Source organism: Bufo gargarizans, chromosome 6 (assembly GCF_014858855.1).
Source record: "Bufo gargarizans isolate SCDJY-AF-19 chromosome 6, ASM1485885v1, whole genome shotgun sequence".
In the NCBI taxonomy this organism is placed as follows: domain Eukaryota; kingdom Metazoa; phylum Chordata; class Amphibia; order Anura; family Bufonidae; genus Bufo; species Bufo gargarizans.
Window position 1 is genome coordinate 297110881 of NC_058085.1, and position 21861 is coordinate 297132741.

Consider the following 21861-nt stretch of genomic DNA (forward strand, 5'->3'; position numbering starts at 1 on the left):
GGGTAAAAACCTATATAAATATAAATGTAAAAATCAAAAGTCCGGATGTACCAAGTTGAGATCCTTCTGGTATTGGCACCCACTTACAGCAGCAAAAGAGTGTTTAAAAGAGGTTGCAGTGTTTGGAGTCAAGATTTCTCTGTCTCTGACCCAGCGGCGTCCCGCTTACAGTCAGAGAACAATCCCGTGATGAGACAACAAGTAGTTCACAGTCTTACCAGTGTTGGAGGGTTCTCCTGATTCGGAGATACCTCGGCCGTCTATCGAAACCTTCCTTCAATCTTTGCCTTTATAATCAGATGGATCCAGCGGTAGCTTGAGTGCGTCACTTATGTGGTTGCTGCACGTGTCCCGCTTGTTTGGCTCCAAAGCTGCCGGGTTTTCCAGGCTTGGTTTCAGATCGGCTCCGTTCGGTACACTGGCTCAGAGTGGTCTTCAAGTTAGTTGGATGCGGTGCACTCGCATAAGATTGGGGGGTCAGACCAGACGCGTTTCGGGGCTATGATGTCCCCTTCCTCAGTGGCTATCCCTGAGGAAGGGGACATCATAGCCCCGAAACGCGTCTGGTCTGACCCCCCAATCTTATGCGAGTGCACCGCATCCAACTAACTTGAAGACCACTCTGAGCCAGTGTACCGAACGGAGCCGATCTGAAACCAAGCCTGGAAAACCCGGCAGCTTTGGAGCCAAACAAGCGGGACATGTGCAGCAACCACATAAGTGACGCACTCAAGCTACCGCTGGATCCATCTGATTATAAAGGCAAAGATTGAAGGAAGGTTTCGATAGACGGCCGAGGTATCTCCGAATCAGGAGAACCCTCCAACACTGGTAAGACTGTAAACTACTTGTTGTCTCATCACGGGATTGTTCTCTGACTGTAAGCGGGACGCCGCCGGGTCAGAGACAGAGAAATCTTGACTCCAAACACTGCAACCCCTTTTAAACACTCTTTTGCTGCTGTAAGTGGGTGCCAATACCAGAAGGATCTCAACTTGGTACATCCGGACTTTTGATTTTTACATTTATATTTATATAGGTTTTTACCCACCCGGCATTCTTAATTTATAAAGTATATAATTTTATTCACTGTTATTGGAATATTTACATTTGCTGTCCACTGTGGTCGCAACGAGGCTCATAGTCACTGGCACTGCCGGGCAGGTACTATTCTGAGCCTCCTTTCGGTCACATACGCATCTAATCTCCATTTTATTACGCGACAGCTTTATACATTAATAGCACTGCAAAATCCGCACTGCTGCTTTTATTCCTACTATTTTATTACTGTCTATCACTTAACCTTTTTAACAACCTTAATAAATTGGTCTCCAAGCATCTTAGGTGTGCCCAATCATTCCTATATATACTTTTGCTTTTTAACAGTGGGGTGACGCTGTAAGTTTGAGAGCACCCTTTTTGGTGTATCAGCCACCCTGTGCATCCAACTAACCTACTCTTTCGTAAAATAAATTATGCAGCTTATTTGTACGCGTCTTTAACCGTCTGTATTCTGGATGCAGCACCCCGACCACCCACAGCTCTACTGAACCATACTTACAGCAGCATAAGAATTTGGGTGCAGGCGCAGTCAGTGTCTGGCAGTGCTGCGAGAAGTCAGGCATACATGATGAATGAACTTGATGATAATCTGTGACATTTGCTCTTGCTTTGTCCTTGAGTACTTTGTTTTCTTGGCATTTCCAGGCGATAACAAAGGTTCTTCCTCTTGGTACTTATCAAACTGTGCAATCCGCTTTTATCTGATGTCCTATTTCGTAATGCCTTAGAAGTGAGTCAACACATATATATATATATATCGCCAGGGGCTGCATCAATTTCTCTTTTTGGAGTTCAAAAGTAAAATATAAACTCTTGGGGGATAGAGTGAATAGGATAATACTTTCCCAACCTATTTAAGGTGATTGTCCCAAGTTTTAAACTTCTCCCCTGTTCTCCTTTGCCGGGACCCTCACGATCAAGAGAACACTGTTCCTGCCTCTCCCTGTATGAATGGAGTTGTGCACCACCGCTTCATTCATCTTTACTGGACTGCCAGAGATAGGCGAGCGCTGTACTTTCCTGTCTCCGGCAATCCCATAAAGATGAATGGAGAGACGACATGCCTGCTCAACTGCCACTCCATTCATATGGTGGGAGGGCCCCCTTTCTCATGATCACTGGTCATCAGACACATAGGGGGAAATGTATAAATTCTTGATGTCTCCTGCACTGTCGGAGGGTGCACCACATCTAAGACGGGGCACAGGCAGTTCATGCGCCTAAACAGAAATCTAAGGCCTCTTTCACACTTGCGTTGTCCGGATCCGGCGTGTACTCCACTTGCCGGAATTACACGCTGGATCCGGAAAAACGCAAGTGTACTGAAAGCATTTGAAGACGACGGATCCGTCTTCAAAATGCTTTCAGTGTTACTATGGCAGCCAGGACGCTATTAAAGTCCTGGTTGCCATAGTAGGAGCGGGGGAGCGGTATACTTACAGTCCGTGCGGCTCCCGGGGCGCTCCAGAATGACGTCAGGGCGCCCCATGCGCATGGATCATGTGATCCATGCGATCACGTCATCCATGTGCTTGGGGCGCCCTGACGTCACTCTGGAGCGCCCCGGGAGCCGCACGGATGGTAAGTATACTGCTCCCCCGCTCCCCACTACACTTTACCATGGCTGCCAGGACTTTAGCGCCCCGGCAGCCATGGTAACCATTGAGAAAAAGCTAAACGTCGCATCCGGCAATGCGCCGAAACGACGTTTAGCTTAAGGCCGGATCCGGATCAATGCCTTTCAATTGGCATTCATTCCGGATCCAGCCTTGCGGCAAGTGTTCTGGATTTTTGGCCGGAGCAAAAAGCGCAGCATGCTGCGCTATTTGCTGCGGCCAAAAAACGTTCCGTTCCGGAACGGAAGACATCCTGATGCATCCTGAAGGACGGACTGTCCATTCAGAATGCATTAGGATAATCCTTATCAGTATTCTTCCGGCATAGAGCCCCGACGATGGAACTCTATGCCGGAAGAAAAGAACGCAGGTGTGAAAGAGCCCTAAGGCAGCTGTGAGCTGCTGTGTAGAAAACTGGTGTAAATGAAGATACATTTGTCTCAGCTGTTGTCCACGTCCCTTTCCTGCCCTTGCCACGCCCCCTTTTGGGCCAGGGGGGTGTAAAAAATAATAATAAATAAAATAAATATATATATATTGCATGTCAGAAACACACAGCTTGTAACTTTATAAAGCCACTTATAAATCTCTCTCAGGGTCCCTATTTTGTGGATTGGAGGTAAGTTTAAACCTTGGAAAAAAAAGCCCATAAAATGGATTCTCTAAGTTATTTATTTAAAAAAAAATCCATATAATGCAGATACCTTTTAAAGGTATTGGGTGGGGTTGCATGAATTTCCCCCAGGACCTAAATTGTCATCCCTTAGAAGATAGGAAGAGCCCTAAATACTTGACCCTCAAAATGCTGTGGACAGAGATGGCAGTCTCCCTGATTCTTCCTTCCAGACGGGACACTGCATGAGGAAGGAATTCTTAAAGTGGACCTTTCACCGATCCTGACACTGTGAACTAAGTATACAGGCATGGAGAGCGGCGCCCGGGGATCTCACTGCACTTACTATTCTCCCTGGGCGCCGCTCCGTTTCCTGCTATGCCTTCCGGTATCTCCGCTCACTAAGTTATAGTAGGCGGAGATTTCGGTCACTAAGTTATGGTAGGCGGAGTCTGCCCTTGTTCTTTTGTAGCGCTGGCCAATCGCATTGCAGAGCTCACAGCCTGGGAGAAAATAACCTCCCAGGCTGTGAGCTCTGCGCTGCGATTAGCCAGCGCTAGAGCAGAACAAGGGCAGACTCCGCCTACTATAATTTAGTGAGCGAAGATACCGGAGGGCATAGCGGGAGAACGGAGCGGTGCCCAGGGATAATAGTAAGTGCAGTGAGATCCCCGGGCGCCGCTCTCCATGTCTGTATTCTTAGTTCACAGTGTCATAATCGGTGAAAGGTCCTCTTTAAGGTGGATATAGACGGCAGATTTTCGGGAACAAACGCTTGTTCCCAAGTATTCCTTCCTGGAAGAATAGCTTGAAATTTTATGAAAAAATCAGAATGTTTTTTTCCAACCATATCTTTCATTGCCTCATAAATCTTAGTTTTATTTTTATTTTTATTTTTTATTGGTCTATGCTACTGGTCTGTGTGGATGTGCGGCACTTATCTTCTCTTTAGCTTGATGTGCCAGCAGCTGGCAAGTCTGTGCAGGACCAAGCAGATGCATGATGCAGGATCAGTAAGATAACGGTGAAGGGAGTATATTGTACAATTATTTTACTAGTTTAGGCCTGAAAATTTTTATCATTCTATGTGCAGGCTAACTGACCACCATTTACAGGGGTTGTCCGGGTTCAGAGCTGAACCCGGACATACCTCCATTTTCACCCAGGCACCCCCCCCTGACAGGGGCATCGGAGTAGTTCATGCTCTGATGCTCTCCTTTGCCCTGCACTAAATCTCGCAGGGCAAAGGCATTTTTTTGAGATCCGGTGACGTACCGGGCTCTCCATGGGGCTGCCAGGAAGCCCGGTGATGTCACTGGCACTGATGGGCGGGCTTTAGCGTAGCTCTAGCCAGTAAAACGGCTAGGGCAGCGCTAAAGCCTGCCCATCAGAGCCAGTGACATCACCGAACACTGCCGGGCGGAAGCTTCTGCCTAGCAGTGTGTGATTGTAAACAAGAGCCCGTGCCCTGCGCGATCTAGCGCAGGGCAAGGGAGCGCATCAGAGCATTATATCCTCCGATGCTATCCTCAGGGGGGCTGTCTGGGTGAAAATAAGGGTATGTCCGGGTTCAGCTCTGAACCCGTACAACCCCTTTAAGAAGGGGATCACTTCTAGAAAATTACCCTGAATTTGGTTTAACAGGCTCTCTGTGCAGAATGTCTTGTTTTCGTCTAGCTTTGAGCGGAGTTAGCTGAACCTTCCTGTTATATTTATGCATTCTGTAATACAATTGTACTTTACTATTTTATCTGAACGACTTTTATCTCACACAGACACTGAGAAAATGGCCCAGTACTTGGAAGAAGAGCGCCACATGAGGGAAGAAAATTTGAGGCTTCAAAGAAAACTGCAGAGGGAAATGGAAAGACGAGAAGCCCTGTGCCGGCAGCTGTCAGAAAGTGAATCCAGCTTAGAGATGGATGACGAGAGGTTGGATTTCTTTATTTAACTGTATTACAGGTGTCAGTGCAGATGGCAGTGTTGAGTCATCCTCAGATTCATCCCTTTTCATCACAACCATTGTCAACCATTTTTTGTCTGTACATTGGAAAAACAAGGTACTCTTGCAAAAGTTTCTTTTTTAAGCCCTTGAGGACATCCAGCATACATATACGACGAATATCTGTTCTCTAAAAATGACACCCAATCCTGAGCGCGTTGAGTCATTACAGACGGTTTTGTGCCGTGTTAATCAGCAGACGCCCAGGGCTAAAGTCTGTGATCAACGATAACACCTATCACAGACATTTTAGCCAATCAGATGCCATGGTCATTTGGGACATTGGCATCTGAAGGGGTTTTCCTTGGGATCGCTGTGCTCTTGGACCCCAATAGGCTCTCCCATGCTGAGATTGGGGATGCCACTCATTCCTTGTTGTAGCCTCAGTCCTTCTTAAAGGAAATCTGTCACATGGATTACCAATATGAAAGTACAACTATTGCCATGCAGAACAAAATACCTTATGTCTTGATGTACTCTTCATTCTGTGTTTGTGGCTTTCATTTTCGAGTAAATTAGGCTGTAAGGTGCCCAGGAACGCCATCCTCTCCAGTACCCAGCCCGCCCTCCATCAGCCCCCCCCCCCCCTTTCCTACAACATCCCACATATTCTCCCTCAGCTGGATGCAAACAACTCACTACAAATGTAACTGGGCTCGGCGCATGCCCGGTGACACATTTGAAGCGGTATGTAGTTTTGGCCCTAGAGAGGCGTGCTTGGGCTCTGATTGATGGCGGGCTGGACACTGGAGAGGGGGTGTTCCTGAGCACCTTTGAAAGATAATGCCCCTCTGGGCACCTTACAGACTAATTTGCATAATACAAAAAGTGGATTTACTCGAAAATAAAAGCCCAAAAACGCAGAATGAAGAGTACATCAAGAAAGAAGGTATTTTATTCTACATGGCGATAGTTGTAAATTTCATATTGGTAATCCATGTAACAGATTTCCTTTTTAAGGACTGAGGCTACCACAGAAGTAGTTCCTATGAGTACCAGCAGGTGGCAGGGCTCCATAGGAACATAACAGCTCTCATAGGCTGCAGTGGTAATTTCTATTACAGTCTATGGGACAAACAAGTTAATCGCTTCTTAATTTAAGGGGACTTAAAATGTGTAAGTAAAAAAAATATAAAAATCCCCCTTCCCCCATAATACTTTTTTTTTTTTTTGAATGCTGTAACAGGAAAAAAATGGTATCAATATATTAAATATATATTTACAGATCGCGCTGCAAAAAATTAGCTCAGATCCATAGATGTTACTATAAAAAATGTTATGGGGGTCAGAATATGATGATGCAAAGAAGAAAACAGACAAACTATATAAATGTGGTATTACTGCAATTATACTGACCCGGAGAATGAAGGTGACGAATGAAGGTCAGTTTTACTTCATAGGGAATGTCTTAAAAATGAAACCCATGAAGCTGGCAAAATTGCATTTCTTTCTTCCAATTTGACCCCAATTGGAATTTTTTTCCAGCCTTCCATTACATTGTGTGCAATATAAAATAGTGCCATTTAAATTGCTCTGCCCTTAAGGGGTAATGGATATTGAATAATTTGGTAAATTAGCCTTTTATTCTATCACATTTTAATTGCCCTTTTCAGGCAAAATAGCAGTAGAAACATAATTAAGTTTTGGAGGAAAGTCCTCTTCAAAGTGTTCCTCCAGTTTTGTAGGAGATACGATTATAGGGGAGCGAGATTTATCCAGCACACAGGGGCGGCAGGAGAAGACTAACGCTGCCTGGCCCTGTCAATCAAGGATGGCAGGGGGTGACATGAGGTGGGAGAACGGGAGAACAGAGCCTCTAGAAGCAGGAGTAACGCCCCTACGCCTAAAACAGGGGTAGAAAATGGTAAATGACAGGCCTGCCGGCCCATCCGCGCCTCACCCACAATTTTAGACCTGGCATGAGTGGGGAGAAGGCACAGACTGCGGCTCAACTAACCTTTAACAAATTAATTTAGGTGTACTTCAGATTAATAACTGACCCCCATAGTGCACATAGTTTTTCTAAATAACTTGGATTGCAGATTCTGCTTTTGTACACATCTTTACAGTAGGACAGGGGTCATCAACCTTCAGCACTCCAGCTACTGTGGAACTACAACTCACAGCATGCACATTTGAGCATTCCGAGAATTGTACCTTCAGAACAGCTGGCCGCATCCTGCTGTGTCCTAGGTTCCCTGCTTCCGGAGCCTCCGGTTTTGTATTACATCCTACAGTGCTGGCTTCCCTGCTTGATGCGCTCTGTTTCCTAGAGTATAGAGCTGAGCAACCCTAGTGTGGAGCCCAGGCCGTCTATGCTGCTGTTTAACGACAGAATTGCTTATACTGGTACACTATGAGCTGTGTATCATTAATAGTCACAGTGCGGTAACCAAGATGTAGACTTGGTTATCTTTTCTTTATTTTACTACAGTGATTACTAACTGCATAGCTGTCGAAATATACCAATATACGGCTGGTCGATCACATGAATTAATTTGATTAATTCGCCCTTTTATGGGCTGACTATAGTGATTTATTTTTTATTTTATTTTGTAAACAAAAATCATCATATTGATTATATTTTTGACTCTGTGGCACGTGCAGGTCTTTTCAATCCCTGGCGCAGGCTGCAGGTACTGAAGAGAGCTGCACGTGCTGCGCTGATACAATGCTGCAGATCCCTGCGGGAGCCCAGCACTTACTGTAACCGCAGACATCTGGCACCCGCTCCCAGAGTGGATACTAGAAGCAGCGGGCACTCCCAGAACCAGAAGCCAACCTTCCCCATGTCTCATCCATGGTCTCGTTCTGGTCTCTTCAGATCTCCCTGGGTATATGTGTGGAGGAGAAGAGTGCAACACACGGGTAATGGAGGTAGTCGCTGTAGTGGCAGAGATGGCCATGCCTCTGGTATGAGGCTTGTCGCATGATGTGGCATCTACAGCAGTGGACATGGCCTCCTATGAGCAGCCTGGCCCAGTGATAAGGGATCTCCTACTTTTAGCAGTTGTGGGGGCGGTTTTTATAATGTATTTGGTGTTTTTTAACCCCTCCTTGGCAATATATATTTATATTTACAGTTCACTTCTCTATATACAGGACAAACCCCTCTCTATTCATTGCATGTTTTTTTAAATTTAACTTAGAAAAAAAATATATAATATATAGTCCTTTTCTCTTTTTAGGTATTTTAATGAGATGTCTGCACAAGGATTAAGGCCACGTACTGTGTCCAGCCCAATACCCTACACACCATCCCCAAGTTCCAGCAGACCCATTTCACCTGGTAAATTGCCTCTTTTCTTTTTGGCTGTGAACCATCGCTGTATGGATGTGTTTTTAATGTAGACCAGTGCACGTGTTTAGAGCTGGGAATATAGTGCGGGCATAGAATTAAGCTTCTCAGTAACGCCTCATGCACGCGACCGTTCAGTTTTTTGCGGACCGCCAAAACACGGAAGCCGCCCGTGTGCCTTCCGCAATTTGCGGAACGGAACAGGCGGCCCATTGTAGAAATGCCTATTCTTGTCCGCAAAAAGTACAAGAATAGGACATGTTATTATTTTTTTTCGGGGCCTCGGAACGGAGCAACGGATGCGGACAACAGAGAGTGCTGTCCGCGTCTTTTGCGGCCCCATTGAAATGAATGGGTCTGCACCAGAGGCGCAAAAACTGTAGCTCTGGTGCGGACCAGAACAACAGTCGTGTGCATGAGGCCTAACCGGCATCAAATAATAACTTTGTGACGCTTGTCCTGTATTATTATGGGCAGACAGCATGCTGACAGATTCTGTTGTCATTTTCACAAAGATGGCAACCAAAATGTAGAAACGACAGTATCTCTGCAACTATGCAAAAACGTATGTGACGAACTGAGATGCTTTTGGCAGAAAATTTAACCAACAGCTCTCTGCTCGGATTCCCACCATAAGCATACATTCCCGGATTAACCAAGTGTGCATGTTCTTGGGAAAGGTGGATAAGCGGCCTACAATTCTTAGCTTACTTAGAAACTTAGTGCTAAGTGTCCTAGCCTATGCAGATGTAGCAGAGCTAAAATTGACATGGCACAGTGTTATCTTGTGACAAAAGCCATTGAAAAGTTACAAATCACCGTAATACACAATTTCCCTCCTTTAAAACTTTGAGGGACATGATAGTAATTGAGGGTTTAGCCACCGAGAGATGGGGTCGCCCCTTTCAGGGCTGGTGTGATGGCATCAGGGACATATCAAGGATAGCTCTTGTCCAAATCATTTTCAACATATGCTGCATCATCTGAACCTGTGGTCGACCCCCCCCCCCCCTCTTTGCTGTAAGGTCATAAGTAAGACTGGACCATACATGATACAGTGTAGTGGCCCCCAACAATGAAACCATTCCTATATCCTGGTTTGTGGAGTATTACTTGTGGATGTATTTCATTTTTGTTTATTTTGGGGGCTTTTTTTGTACTTAATATTTTTTGAAAAATATGTAGTAAAAGTTAAGTTTTAAAGGAGGAAAATTGTGTATTACGGTGATTTGAGAGTGTATTACCCTCTACAAAATATCTCAGTTTACAGTGATTTGCCATTGAAAGTAGTTAACATTTTCTTGCCATTCTTTACTTAACGCGTTAACCATCAAGTTTAACTGCATCTGTATATTGATGATGACCTTTCGTCAGAAGAGGTCGTCAATATCGGATCGGCGGGTCAGCTGTTTGAAGAGGAGATGGCACTCCATGCGTGCACTGCTTTCTCTTCATTACACTGCACGTCGTCTGGGAAGTACTTGTCATTACACTATGCCGTCGTAACACAGAAGACGTGGAGCACCACCTCCGTCAAACAGCTGACCAGCAGGGGTGCCAGCTGTCGAACCCCCCGATCAGATAGTGATGACCTATCCTGACGACAGGTCATCAATGTATATGGCAGGAAAACCCCTTTAAAGGGTTTTTTTCCTTCATAGACGATGGAGGCATATCACTAGGATGTGCCCCCATTGTCTGATAGGTGCGGGTCCCAGTGACCCGCACCTACGCTTGGAAGATGGTGGCCGGAGGACCCCAGGTTTTTCGGCGTCCAGCCACCACCAAGCCCACTCCCCATAGGATTGTATGGGAGCGCACTGCGCCAGACGGTGGTCAGCTATTTTCAGTAGCCCCATAGAAATGAATTGAGGGCGGCTGTGCATGCGCAGTGCACTCTCCAGAATCTTCAGGGGTCCGTTCTCGATGCAGGTGCGGGTCCCAGAGACAAGTTGCTAGCAACAACTCTCCTAAATGAAGGTCTTCCAACTGAACAAAAGGATTGAGGGAGTTGAAATTGAATGTGCCCCATGCTTATTGGCCGTTGGGGGGCAGTAGGGAGGTTTCTGCACACATTAGATTGCTGTGGTCTCCTCCAGCATTTAATCTGAGGCCTTGCCGTGTAGATTGTCTGTGTCCTGTACAGCTCTGTGCCGTATGTGATATTTATGTTCTGTGTTTTAGGCTTGTCCTATGCCAGTCACACTGTTGGCTTCACCCCTCCAACCTCCCTCACTAGAGCTGGAATGTCTTATTTCAATTCTCCAGGTTTACACGTGCAGCACATGGGATCGTCTCATGGCATTACAGTAAGTAAAACATTAGGGTACATACTTCTCCAAGTCCTCCACTTGTTTCCATATGGAATAGATGTATTCTCCATTTAAGAAAACTCCATCTCTTTTAATGCATTTTTATTTTTTTTCATTTTCCATAAAATAATTTCAGAGCATCTTTTCTGGGAACTCTGCATGCTACTCCTGTTACTCTATCTGGAAATGTATGAATAAATTGACAGCTGGGTGTTTGCTTCAATCTCTGACTATGTCAGTTCAGCGCTGATTGAACAGTACAGGCGCAGACCCCACTGATGTGAGCATACATTTCCTGGTAGAAGAAAAGCAGAAACGCATAATTCAGAGCTCTAAAAATTGTGGCAGAATTGTTATTTAAGCAGTATTCTATGAAATCCCCATTCACACGAGTATTTTTGGTCCGCATCCGATCTGCATTTTTTGCGGTTGAGATGCGTGCCTGTTCAATTCAGTGTGGCAGCAACAGACGCGGACAGCACACAGTGTGCTGTCTGCATTCATATTTCCGCTCCGCAATATTCTTGTCCATTTTGAGAACAAGAATAGGTGTTGTTACAGTGCGGCCCAAAAAAAGGGCGGGATGCACACAGACTGCATCCGTGTATTGCGGATTCATGATTTCTCGTGCGTGGCATTGGGGGACACAGCACCATGGGTATATGCCCAGCTGCCACTAGGAGGCTGACACTAGAAACAAAAAAGTGTTGGCTCCACCCAGGTGGGCTATACCCCTCTGCTAGAGCCAGAATAACTCAGTCTAGTTCTAGTGTCCGTAGGAGGCAGACATGACCTGCTAGCAGGTCTTTTTCTGCTAATTTTATTTTATTTTATTTTTTTTTTATTTTTTTTTTTTTCCTCTACAGGTAGCAGGGGTGGGCCTTCCTTTTGGGGGGGCACCTCTCCTTCACTCTCCTTCTCAGAAGCATCCTTCTGGAGCTTTTTTAATGGGGTCGGCTCCTTTAAGACGGCCGTTTTCGGCTTTCCCCCTCTCCCTACCTCTGGTGACTGTGTCCCCTCCTCTGCCTGTCCGCGGCGCTGACAGTTACTTTCTCCAGCGCTGGCGGGCAGGGGTACCGCTCTCGTCCGGCAGCGCTTTGATATCAGGGGGGCACTACTAGAGGCCCCGGCTTTTGCTTGGCCTAGGCCGCGGTCACGTGGGCGGGCTCCGTCTCCTGGGCTTCCCGGGCTTCCTCTCTTGCTCCCTCCCCTTGTGGGCGTTCCTCTGGGAGGTTCCTTTTTTCCGCCCAATCCAGCGCCAGCGCGGGCTGCTGGGGGGGGCGTTTCTTCTTCCGAACGGCTTCTCTGTGCCTGAGCTGAGCGGTTCGCGTGCGTCGCCATCTTCTCCTGCGCTCCGGATCCTCCAGCTATCGGTTCCTGGGACACAGCACCATTGGTCGTGGTAGGCAGCCTCTGGCTGACTTCTTCTTTCCAGGTTCCACCATCCGCCATCATGTCTTCCTCTGGTCAGGCCCCCACTCCCCCCGCCGCCATTTCCACTCATTACGCCTGCTCTGTGTGTAATAGGAAGTTCCCATGCGGCCAGCCTACGTCCCTCTGTGTGCAGTGCCTCGCCCCCGGGCCCGCCCAGTCCGCTCCTGCGGCCTCTACCTTGTCGGTTCTCCCGGAATGGGCTGCTACCCTGTCCCAGGCCATAGGTAGCCTTGCTAGCCTCTCCCAATCCCTGGCGCAGTCTCTGGACAGTCTCCCTGCCCAGATTGCGGCTGCCTCTGGCAGGGCCTCTACCGCTGGTGATGCGCCTGGCGACAGTTCCCATCCTCGCTCCGGCACTCGGTCCCGCAAACGACCACGTACGGTCTCGGCTGGGTCCCACTCCTCCTCAGTTTCCCCGGATCGCTCTCCGGTTAGGTCTGAGTCCGGCGAGATTTCTTCTTCAGCCGCTTCCGCCGCTCCTGGGGACTCCTCCGCTTCAGATTCTGAATCTGAGCGGTGTTCGGCGATGTCGGCAGCCGTGCAGGATCTCATCAGGGCCGTTCGGGACGCACTCCATGTACAGGACGTCCCCTCGTCCTCCTCCCTGGAGGCAGTGTCCTTCCGCCGCTCTAAGCGGTCCACGGTGGTTTTCCCCAATCACGAGGATCTGGACGCGCTCCTTGCCAAGGAGTGGCGTCACCCTGACCGGCGCCTTCATCTCACCAAGGCTTCTGATGTCCCTTATCCCTTCTCAGAGGATTCGGTCAATCTCTGGACGATTCCCCCTCTGGTGGATCCTCAGGTCGCTCGTCTGGCGAAGGCTACTACGCTTCCCCTGGCTGATGCGGCTTCCTTGTCGGATCCCGCTGATAAACGGGTCGACTCCTTGGCCAAGTCCGTTTTCATCGCAGCGGGCGCCGCCATCCGCCCTGCGTTTGCCGCCTCTTGGGTCGCCAAGGCATGCGCTATTTGGGCAAAGCAACTTCTCCGTGCCTTACCTGCTGACTCTGACCAGGGGGACTTGGCAGTGCTTGCCTCCCAGATCTATCAGGCTTCCAAGTTTCTTTGTGACGCCTCTATGGAATCGGCTCGCCGCTCTGGGCGTGCGGCCGCCAACTCTGTGGCTATCCGCCGCACCATCTGGCTTCGTTCCTGGGCGGCGGACTCCGCCTCCAAGAAGGCTCTTATCTCTCTTCCCTTTCTCGGTGGAAAGCTTTTTGGGAAACGCTTAGAGGAGCTCATCTCCGAGGCCACTGGAGGTAAGAGTTCTCTTCTTCCTCAGAATCAGCCTCGCCGCCGTCGTTTCCCCGGGTCGTCCTCCCGGACGCAGTCCTTTCGGTCCTTTCGGGCCCCTCCTGCCCGATCTGACAAGAAGCCTTCCAGGCCTTCCTTTAAGTCCAGGCCCTCTTGGCACGCCAAGCCCAAGCCCGCTCGTCCCCAGTCCACTAAGCCTCCTTCAGCATGACTCGATCCCCGTCATGGTGGGAGGGCGCCTGCTCGTCTTTCGGGATGTTTGGCGGGCAAACGTAGAAGACGCTTGGGTTCTCGAGGTGGTCTCTTCTGGGTACAGAATCGAATTCACCGACCTTCCGCCCAGTCGTTTCTTCTTGACGTCCCCCCCCCATGTCTCCCGCCCGAGCAGACAGGTTTTTTCAGGCCATTCATTCTCTGCGTGCTCTGGGGGTCATCGTTCCGGTTCCAGAGTCAGAACGTTTTCGGGGCTTCTACTCGAACCTATTCACCGTCCCCAAAAAGGACGGCTCACTCCGTCCTATCCTGGATCTGAAGGCGCTCAATCACTTTGTCCGGGTCCGTCATTTCCGCATGGAGTCCCTCCGGTCCGTGATCGCCTCTCTGGAGTTGGGCGAGTTCCTGTCGTCTATCGACATTCAGGATGCCTATCTCCACGTTCCCATCGCTCTCTCCCACCAAAGGTTCCTTCGCTTCGCGGTGGGTTCTCTTCATTTCCAATTTGTAGCCCTTCCCTTCGGTCTGGCCTCCGCACCGAGGGTTTTCACCAAGGTGTTAGCTCCCCTCGTGGCTCTTCTTCGTGCCAGAGGGGTCGCCTTGGTGCCCTACCTGGACGACCTTCTGATTCGGGCCCCGTCTCCCGAGGACAATCTGTCCAGCCTGAGCATCACCCTCTCGGCTCTTGCTCAGTTCGGGTGGCTTGTCAACCACTCCAAGTCCTCCCTTATCCCACGCCAGAGGATGCTCTTTCTGGGCATGCTCTTCGACACTCGCCTCGGGCGGGTGTTCCTTCCCCCAGAGAAGGTTTCTTCTCTTCAGGCGGGGGTGCATCTTCTCCGCAGGCCGTCCTCTCTGACCATCAGGACGTGTATGCGCGTCCTGGGGAGGATGGTGGCCTCATTCGAAGCCATTCCTTATTCCCAATTCCACTCTCGGGACCTTCAGATGTTCATCTTATCCAGGTGGGACAAGTCCCCGGAGGGTCTCGAGCGCCTTGTTCGTCTCCCTCCTCAGATTCGCCTGGATCTCTCCTGGTGGTTGCTTCCTCGGACGGTGTCCCTGGGCCGGTCCTTCCTCCCTCCCAGTTGGCGGGTGATCACGACCGATGCCAGCCTCTCGGGATGGGGAGCGGTGTTCGAGTCCCTCACGGTTCAGGGTCTGTGGTCTGTTCAGGAATCCTCCCTGCAGATCAACGTTCTCGAACTCAGGGCAATTTTCTTAGCACTGTCGCACTGGACTTCTCGTCTGCGCGGCCTCCCGATTCGGATTCAAACGGACAATTCCACCGCCGTGGCTTATCTGAATCATCAGGGGGGCACCAGGAGCGTGATGGCCCTGCGAGAGGCCTCTCGGATCCTGCGATGGGCGGAGGACCACGTCCCCGTTCTCTCCGCCGTCCACATTCCCGGGGTCGACAATTGGGCGGCAGACTTTCTCAGTCGTCAGCTCGTCGACCCGGGCGAATGGTCTCTCCACCCGGAGGTGTTTCATCAACTGTGTCTCCGGTGGGGAGCTCCGGACGTGGATCTCTTCGCGTCTCGCCTGAATCACAGACTTCCGCGCTATGTTGCGCGGTCCAGGGATCCACAAGCTCTAGCGGTCGATGCCCTGGTTCTGCCTTGGTCTCAGTTCGACCTTCTGTATCTCTTTCCGCCCATCCCTCTTCTGCCTCGAGTGCTCAAGCGTCTCAAGGCGGCCCGGGTGCCGGCGATTCTGGTGGCTCCGGATTGGCCCCGCAGGGCGTGGTACGCAGATCTCGTGTTCCTGCTCGCCGACGTTCCATGGCGTCTTCCCCTGCGCCGCGATCTCCTTTCGCAGGGCCCTCTGTTCCACCCGAATTTACCGCAGCTTCGTTTGACGGCGTGGCTGTTGAGACCGCGGTCCTGAAGGCCCGTGGTCTCTCGGACTCTGTCGTTCAGACGATGCTTCGCGCTCGGAAGCCCCAGTCGGCCCGTATTTACTATCGGACCTGGAGGGCGTATTTTGCTTGGTGCGAGTCCGCACGTTTTCGTCCCCTCCTTTTTTCGGTCCCTAATATTCTGGCCTTTCTTCAGGCTGGTTTTGATAAGGGGCTTCGCCTGGCTTCTCTCAGGGGGCAGATTTCTGCCCTTTCGGTCCTTTTTCAACGTTCTGTGGCCGCGCGGGCTCAGGTTAAGACTTTTCTGCAGGGTGTCGCTCGCCGAGCCCCTCCTTTTCGCCTTCCGGTGGAGCCGTGGGACCTGAATCTTGTCCTCGATGCTCTTCAGTCCTCTCCTTTTGAGCCCTTGGCAGACATCTCTCTGTCGTTTGTGTCATTTAAGGTTGCCTTCCTCGTGGCTATCACCTCTATCCGCCGGGTTTCCGAACTGGCGGCGCTTTCCTGCCGGTCGCCTTTCCTGGTGTTCCATCAGGACAAGGTCGTTTTGCGTCCCGTTCCTTCCTTTCTCCCTAAGGTTGTCACCCCGTTTCACATCAATGAGGAGATTATCCTTCCTTCCTTCTGCCCTAATCCTTCTCACCCTCGGGAGAAGTCTCTCCATTGCCTGGATGTTGTTCGGGCCCTCCGCTGGTACCTTCGCCTCACGGAACCCTTCCGTCGTTCGGATTCTCTTTTCCTGGTTCCGGCGGGTCCTCGTAAAGGTTTGCCTGCCTCCAAGGCCACCATCTCTCGCTGGGTTCGGTCGGCTGTCAAGGAGGCCTACGCCGCGAAGGGCCGTGCTCCCCCTTCCAGGTTGACCGCTCATTCGACTAGGGCAGTCGGAGCTTCCTGGGCGGTGCGTCATCAGGCTTCGGCTGCCCAGCTTTGCCGGGCCGCCACCTGGGCGTCAGTTCACACTTTTTCTAAATTTTACCACATTCATTCCCTGGCTTCTGCTGATGCCAGCCTGGGGCGTAAGGTTCTGCAGGCAGCGGTGCTTTAGGTTGCCGTCTTGGCATTCTTCTTCCCTCCCTCAGGGACTGCTTTGGGACGTCCCATGGTGCTGTGTCCCCCAATGCCACGCACGAGAAAAATGGATTTTTTGTACTCACCGTAAAATCCTTTTCTCGTAGTAGGCATTGGGGGACACAGATCCCTCCCTTTCCTTGGAGCATTTATTCTTGTTCGTGGTTCCGGCGTTTGCTTGTGGTTGTCGGGTTCCCCAGTTCAAGACTTGTTGGCACTCCGTTTCTTTTTGGTTCAGGTGTGGCGTTCCTACTGCTTTTTGTACTGACTGAGTTATTCTGGCTCTAGCAGAGGGGTATAGCCCACCTGGGTGGAGCCAACACTTTTTTGTTTCTAGTGTCAGCCTCCTAGTGGCAGCTGGGCATATACCCATGGTGCTGTGTCCCCCAATGCCTACTACGAGAAAAGGATTTTACGGTGAGTACAAAAAATCCATTTTTGTAGACCGCAAAACAGATAACATTGTGTGAATGGGGCCTAAGTCAGACCTAGTAGTACAAGTATTCAGGCTTTTAATTAGCAATTACTGCAGTTCATAGAATTAGTGGTACCCAGGGAATCTTATTTTATTTGTCTCCAGGCAGCTGCTAAGAGGGTAGGTGTAGGGAAATAGGGTTACAAATAACTTTGTCGGAGGGGTAAACTGAGCGATAATTTGCCGTTTGTAGTGAGATATATTCTATTAGAAAATATTTTTACAGATTGGCGTACATTTTTGGGTTCGAGACTTTTTCACCAGTAGCATAGGTCAGCAAAGTTTGATCCGCGGCCAGTGCTCATCAGAATCCAGAGTCCACGGCACTCGCTGGAGACCAAGTGAAAACCTCTTCGAAGTTCAGTTGGCTTGACACTTAAAGACCTAAATGATGCCTTTATGGTCAAGATATGTATATGTAGATACGGAGACCCAGATGTGTCATGTTGTTTTTTGCTTTGTTTTTTCAGAGACCCTCCCCTAGAAGGAGCAACAGCCCTGACAAGTTTAAGCGTCCCACTCCACCTCCGTCTCCAAACACGCAGACTCCAGTGCAGCCTCCGCCCCCACCACCTCCTCCGGCACAACCTGCAGTCCAGTCCACTGCATCTCAGTCCACCACTTCCCACAATTCAGTGCATCCTCCCTCTCAGCCCTAGTGCATGTCCTCTGCAGTCTCTGCATCTTGAATTGGACTCATAACATGGAACAGTTTACTCAGAGCCAAAGGCTTACTTGTCATACTCGGATTTGACTTTATTTGCACTGAGGTTACATAGGCTTCACTGTCTAATTGTGTTGTAAATGTTTGTCTCAAAAATCAGCCGGTGTCGGGGGTCTTCCAGCATCCCCACACAGTTCCCGTTCCATGTTTACCGATACTACATGTACGTTAGTACCCTGGCTGGGAGACTGCTACTCTGTAAGAGGCAGGGCAGCCTTACTCTGTTATATCCTGCTGCTCTCATGCTTTTTCTTTGAGGCTTTTAGGTTTATACAATAAAAGGGATACATTATTTTTTTTATTATTTTGATTCTCATGGATTTCTAAGAGCATGATGGTTTGATTTTTTTTTTTTTTTTAAATATAAAGTATCCCATATATACCATAAATCACTACAATCACGTAGTCTTAGACTGCAACCGCTAATATGCTCATCGTAAGCCCACGTGCAGTGGAAACCAGTAGCTCAAAGCCCAGTTTTACTGTCTTAATTGCAGAGCAGTAATCTGATATAACGGCATGTTTCTTATGTTTCAAAAATATATATATAAAGGCCTATAAAAGCACAGTGTTATATGTACAAATCATGTGCTAGTAAGGGTGTGTTAATGGCTTTACGGAGGTAGGTTCAAGTTATCCAGTGCCTGTAACTCAGATACATCTTCTAGCTAGCTATACATAAACCAGTCACGTCGTCCGTCGCACATAAACCATAACTGATGCAACAATCACAAAACCAAATCCTCATCTAGTAACGATAATGACCTGGTAGTGAAATGTGGGAATCCTTGTTTAACTATGTGGAATGTATTGTAAAATGGATCTTAAGATTTAATTGTATCAGTTTTAGGTGAATCTTATTCTGTAAGCTGTCCGCAAATCCATTTCTATGACTCACAGTATTTAGCACATTTTTTTTTAAAGATGTATACAATTGGCTGTACAAGCGATGCAAAATATACCTTGGCAATTGTTTTTTTTTTTTCCTTCAGTTTTGCAAAGTATTTTTAAAAATTTACATAAATAGCCCGGAAGTACCCCTGAGATTTAAATTTTAGCAAAGTATTTGGCAGCACAGTCAGTCATTTTGTATTGCTTAATAGAAGCAGGACAGATTACCTATTGAAGTAGCACAGCTTGGCACTAATAAATGCTTGTTTAGCAGAATACTGTAAGCCGGTACAATGTATAAAAAAAATTATTTTGAGTACAATTTTTTTTTTTTCCATTTAGCACAAATAAATTGTTTGGGTTTGACTTTGCAGTGGAACGGTGTGCGCTTTATTATTGCTTCCTCTTATATAGCGGTAGTTATGAATTGTCGACCATTTTTGGACACCAGCCTTGACGGGGTTGTCAGTTATTCAGAAATGAGCCCAAAGCCAACAATCGTGCCACACATTAGTTAAAAGGGGTCATAATGCACCTCATATAGGTTATACTTGCCTCGCTCCCCGCCTCCCTCATCGATCCTGATACCTGTGCAGCCGCTGCTTTTCCCCAAGCAGACTTCAACGGGGACGAGCCTCCCTAACAGATGACACAAGGATCAGGAGCAGGGCATCTATAACCTATATGAGGGTTATAGCTATGGCTGAAAACACATATAGAACAACACATAGTGCAACAGCACTCTACAAACCAAATAAAGTACAAAGACATATTACATTGCAAATGCTATGCTAATAAATTAGAGATTATATTTTGTACAAAAATATTTGAGCCCGTCTGCCGCGTCAAGGAGATCTCTATAGTACGGGAACCTAACACTAAATCCATGACAGCGACCATGAAATTCAGGAAGTGTAGGTGAATTCATTATTAGGTTCCCATCTTATAGAGATTGCCTTGACGTGTGGCAGACGGGCTCAAATATTTTTGTACAAAATATATTTGCCAAGCATCTCTAATTTATTAGCATAACATTTGCAATGTAATATGTCTTTGTACTTTATTTGGTTTGTAGAGTGCTATTGCACTATGTGTTGTTCTATATGTGTTTTCAGCCATAGCGACTTGCACCTGCGCATTGGGATGTGCTGACTAACCCCCTTTCTCTTTGTAGTTTATATGGGAGACGTGGCTGACTCCTATTTTGGCCGTGCACTCCTGTAGCCTGTTTTGCCTCACAGGCTGATTTTAATTGGCATGAGTATATAGTTTGCTCAGCATGCATGTTGGTACTTGTAGTCCCGGGATTCAATAGAGGCCATTTTGGCACCACAGAGATATAAACCAAAATGGGCCCAGCGTGCATGTGGGACCTACACTTCCTGAATTTCATGGTCGCTGTCATGGCACATTACAGGTGAGTTTAGTGTTAGGTTCCCGTCTTATAGAGATCACCTTGACGTGCGACAGACGGGCTCAAAAATTTTTGTACAAAATTGTTTTGTCAAGCATCTAAAATTTATTAGCATAGCATTTGCAATGTAATATGTCTGTGCTTTTTTCTTTTCGTAGAGGGCTGTTGCACTGTGTGTTGTTCTATATGAGGGGCCCAGGCATTGGGTGGTACCTATAGGGGTTGGATAACCCCTTTAATCCTCGGACACTTCCAGTGCTGCTACTCCCATTCTCCCTCATGCCTTTGTTTGCTTGGCTGCAGCAATCACATGGAGGGGTTTACACTGCATACATTGTGGATTCGCATGTGGCAAATTCGCATCATTTTACTGTACCAGTAAAGTGGATGAAATTTTAAGACCTCTCATCCACATGCTTTAAAAAAAAAAAATCTGCACCATAAATCAACTTGTAAGAGTGACTTCACATGTGGCTAAAATCCACAGCAGATCAGGACAAAAATATGCCCAAAGAGGACTTGATTTTGCTCTGGCATCACTTTTGGGATCACAGCGGGTCTTCCACATTGCAGATCGTGTTTTCTGTTCAGACCTCGGGGAAAGCAACTTCCCAATTCAAACATCCAATATGCATCACGGCTGAGGAGTTTTCGTTTGTGATCTCATCTAATGGGAAGAGTAACCTATATTTGCAAGGTTACGCAATTTTTACTCAAGCATAATTTTTTCATGTTTAATGGGGAGTATTATTTCCAGCTAGCAGGAGTCTATGGGGGCAAACAGTTTTTATTTATAGAAGCTAACCGGTTTTTTTTAGATATCAAGTGGTATGGACGCTACATAGACGATCTGTTGATTATGTGAGTCGGCGATGTGACGGACATTCCAGCTTTAGGTGAATACTTCAATGAGGGGATAGATGAAATCAAATTTGGCATCCATCATGATCCGAAATCTATAGTATTTCTGGACCTGCATTTATATAGTGATGCCTCCAATTCAGCAATTTGAACATCAACCCATAGAAAAGAGATGGCTGGCAATACTACCCTTTTAGCGACTTCATGTCACCCACTTCATGTGACAAGGAACATACCAAGGGGCAAAATGTTGCAACTGTTCGGATAGTACTGCATTTATGAGGGAAGCGGATAATATCAGTAGCAAATTATTTGTAAGAACTTATGCTACACGGTCTATAGAGGAGGCCAAAAAATGGGCTTCTCTTTAGACAGAAAGAAATTAATATTTCCCCAAAAGGCAGTTTCTGACAGTCTACAGTAAGGAATACACAGAGATTTGTAATATCATACAGCGACATCTCCCTATATTAAACTTTGACCTGGAGTGGAAAGGGTTAGTCAATGAGGGGGTTAAATGTGTGGCCCGCATTGCCACAACCATAGGACAAAAAATCAGCCCCAGCCTTTTCCAGGAACGATCAGCAACTCCACCTTATGTGGCTCACCTACAAATGTGGTAGTCACAGATGTATCTGCTGTAAATGCATGTCAGTGTGTCAAAATGTGACCTCCTATGAATGACAAGAATTACACCATAAAACAATATTTGAACTGTAACACAGATTATGCAATTTATTTAATCACATGCAGAGATTGTCTTCTA

The 21861-nt window shown here is 47.8% G+C and overlaps 1 protein-coding gene across 2 annotated transcripts in view; it reads left to right on the forward strand.

Moving 5' to 3' along the window:
• CCDC6 (coiled-coil domain containing 6) overlaps nucleotides 1-19199 on the forward strand; it is a 66100-nt gene extending 46901 nt beyond the window's left edge. The window contains exons 6-9 of one of the 2 annotated variants that reach the window (XM_044297367.1): nucleotides 5067-5223; nucleotides 8482-8582; nucleotides 10860-10900; nucleotides 17676-19199. In XM_044297367.1, the coding sequence (XP_044153302.1) occupies nucleotides 5067-5223; nucleotides 8482-8582; nucleotides 10860-10900; nucleotides 17676-17864 (488 nt within the window). In that variant the 3' untranslated portion in view covers nucleotides 17865-19199. Of the gene's footprint in view, nucleotides 1-5066; nucleotides 5224-8481; nucleotides 8583-10775; nucleotides 10901-17675 lie in introns of both variants that reach the window. The other variant, XM_044297366.1, reaches the window with a different exon arrangement.
• The last annotated feature ends 2662 nt before the right edge of the window (nucleotides 19200-21861 follow it).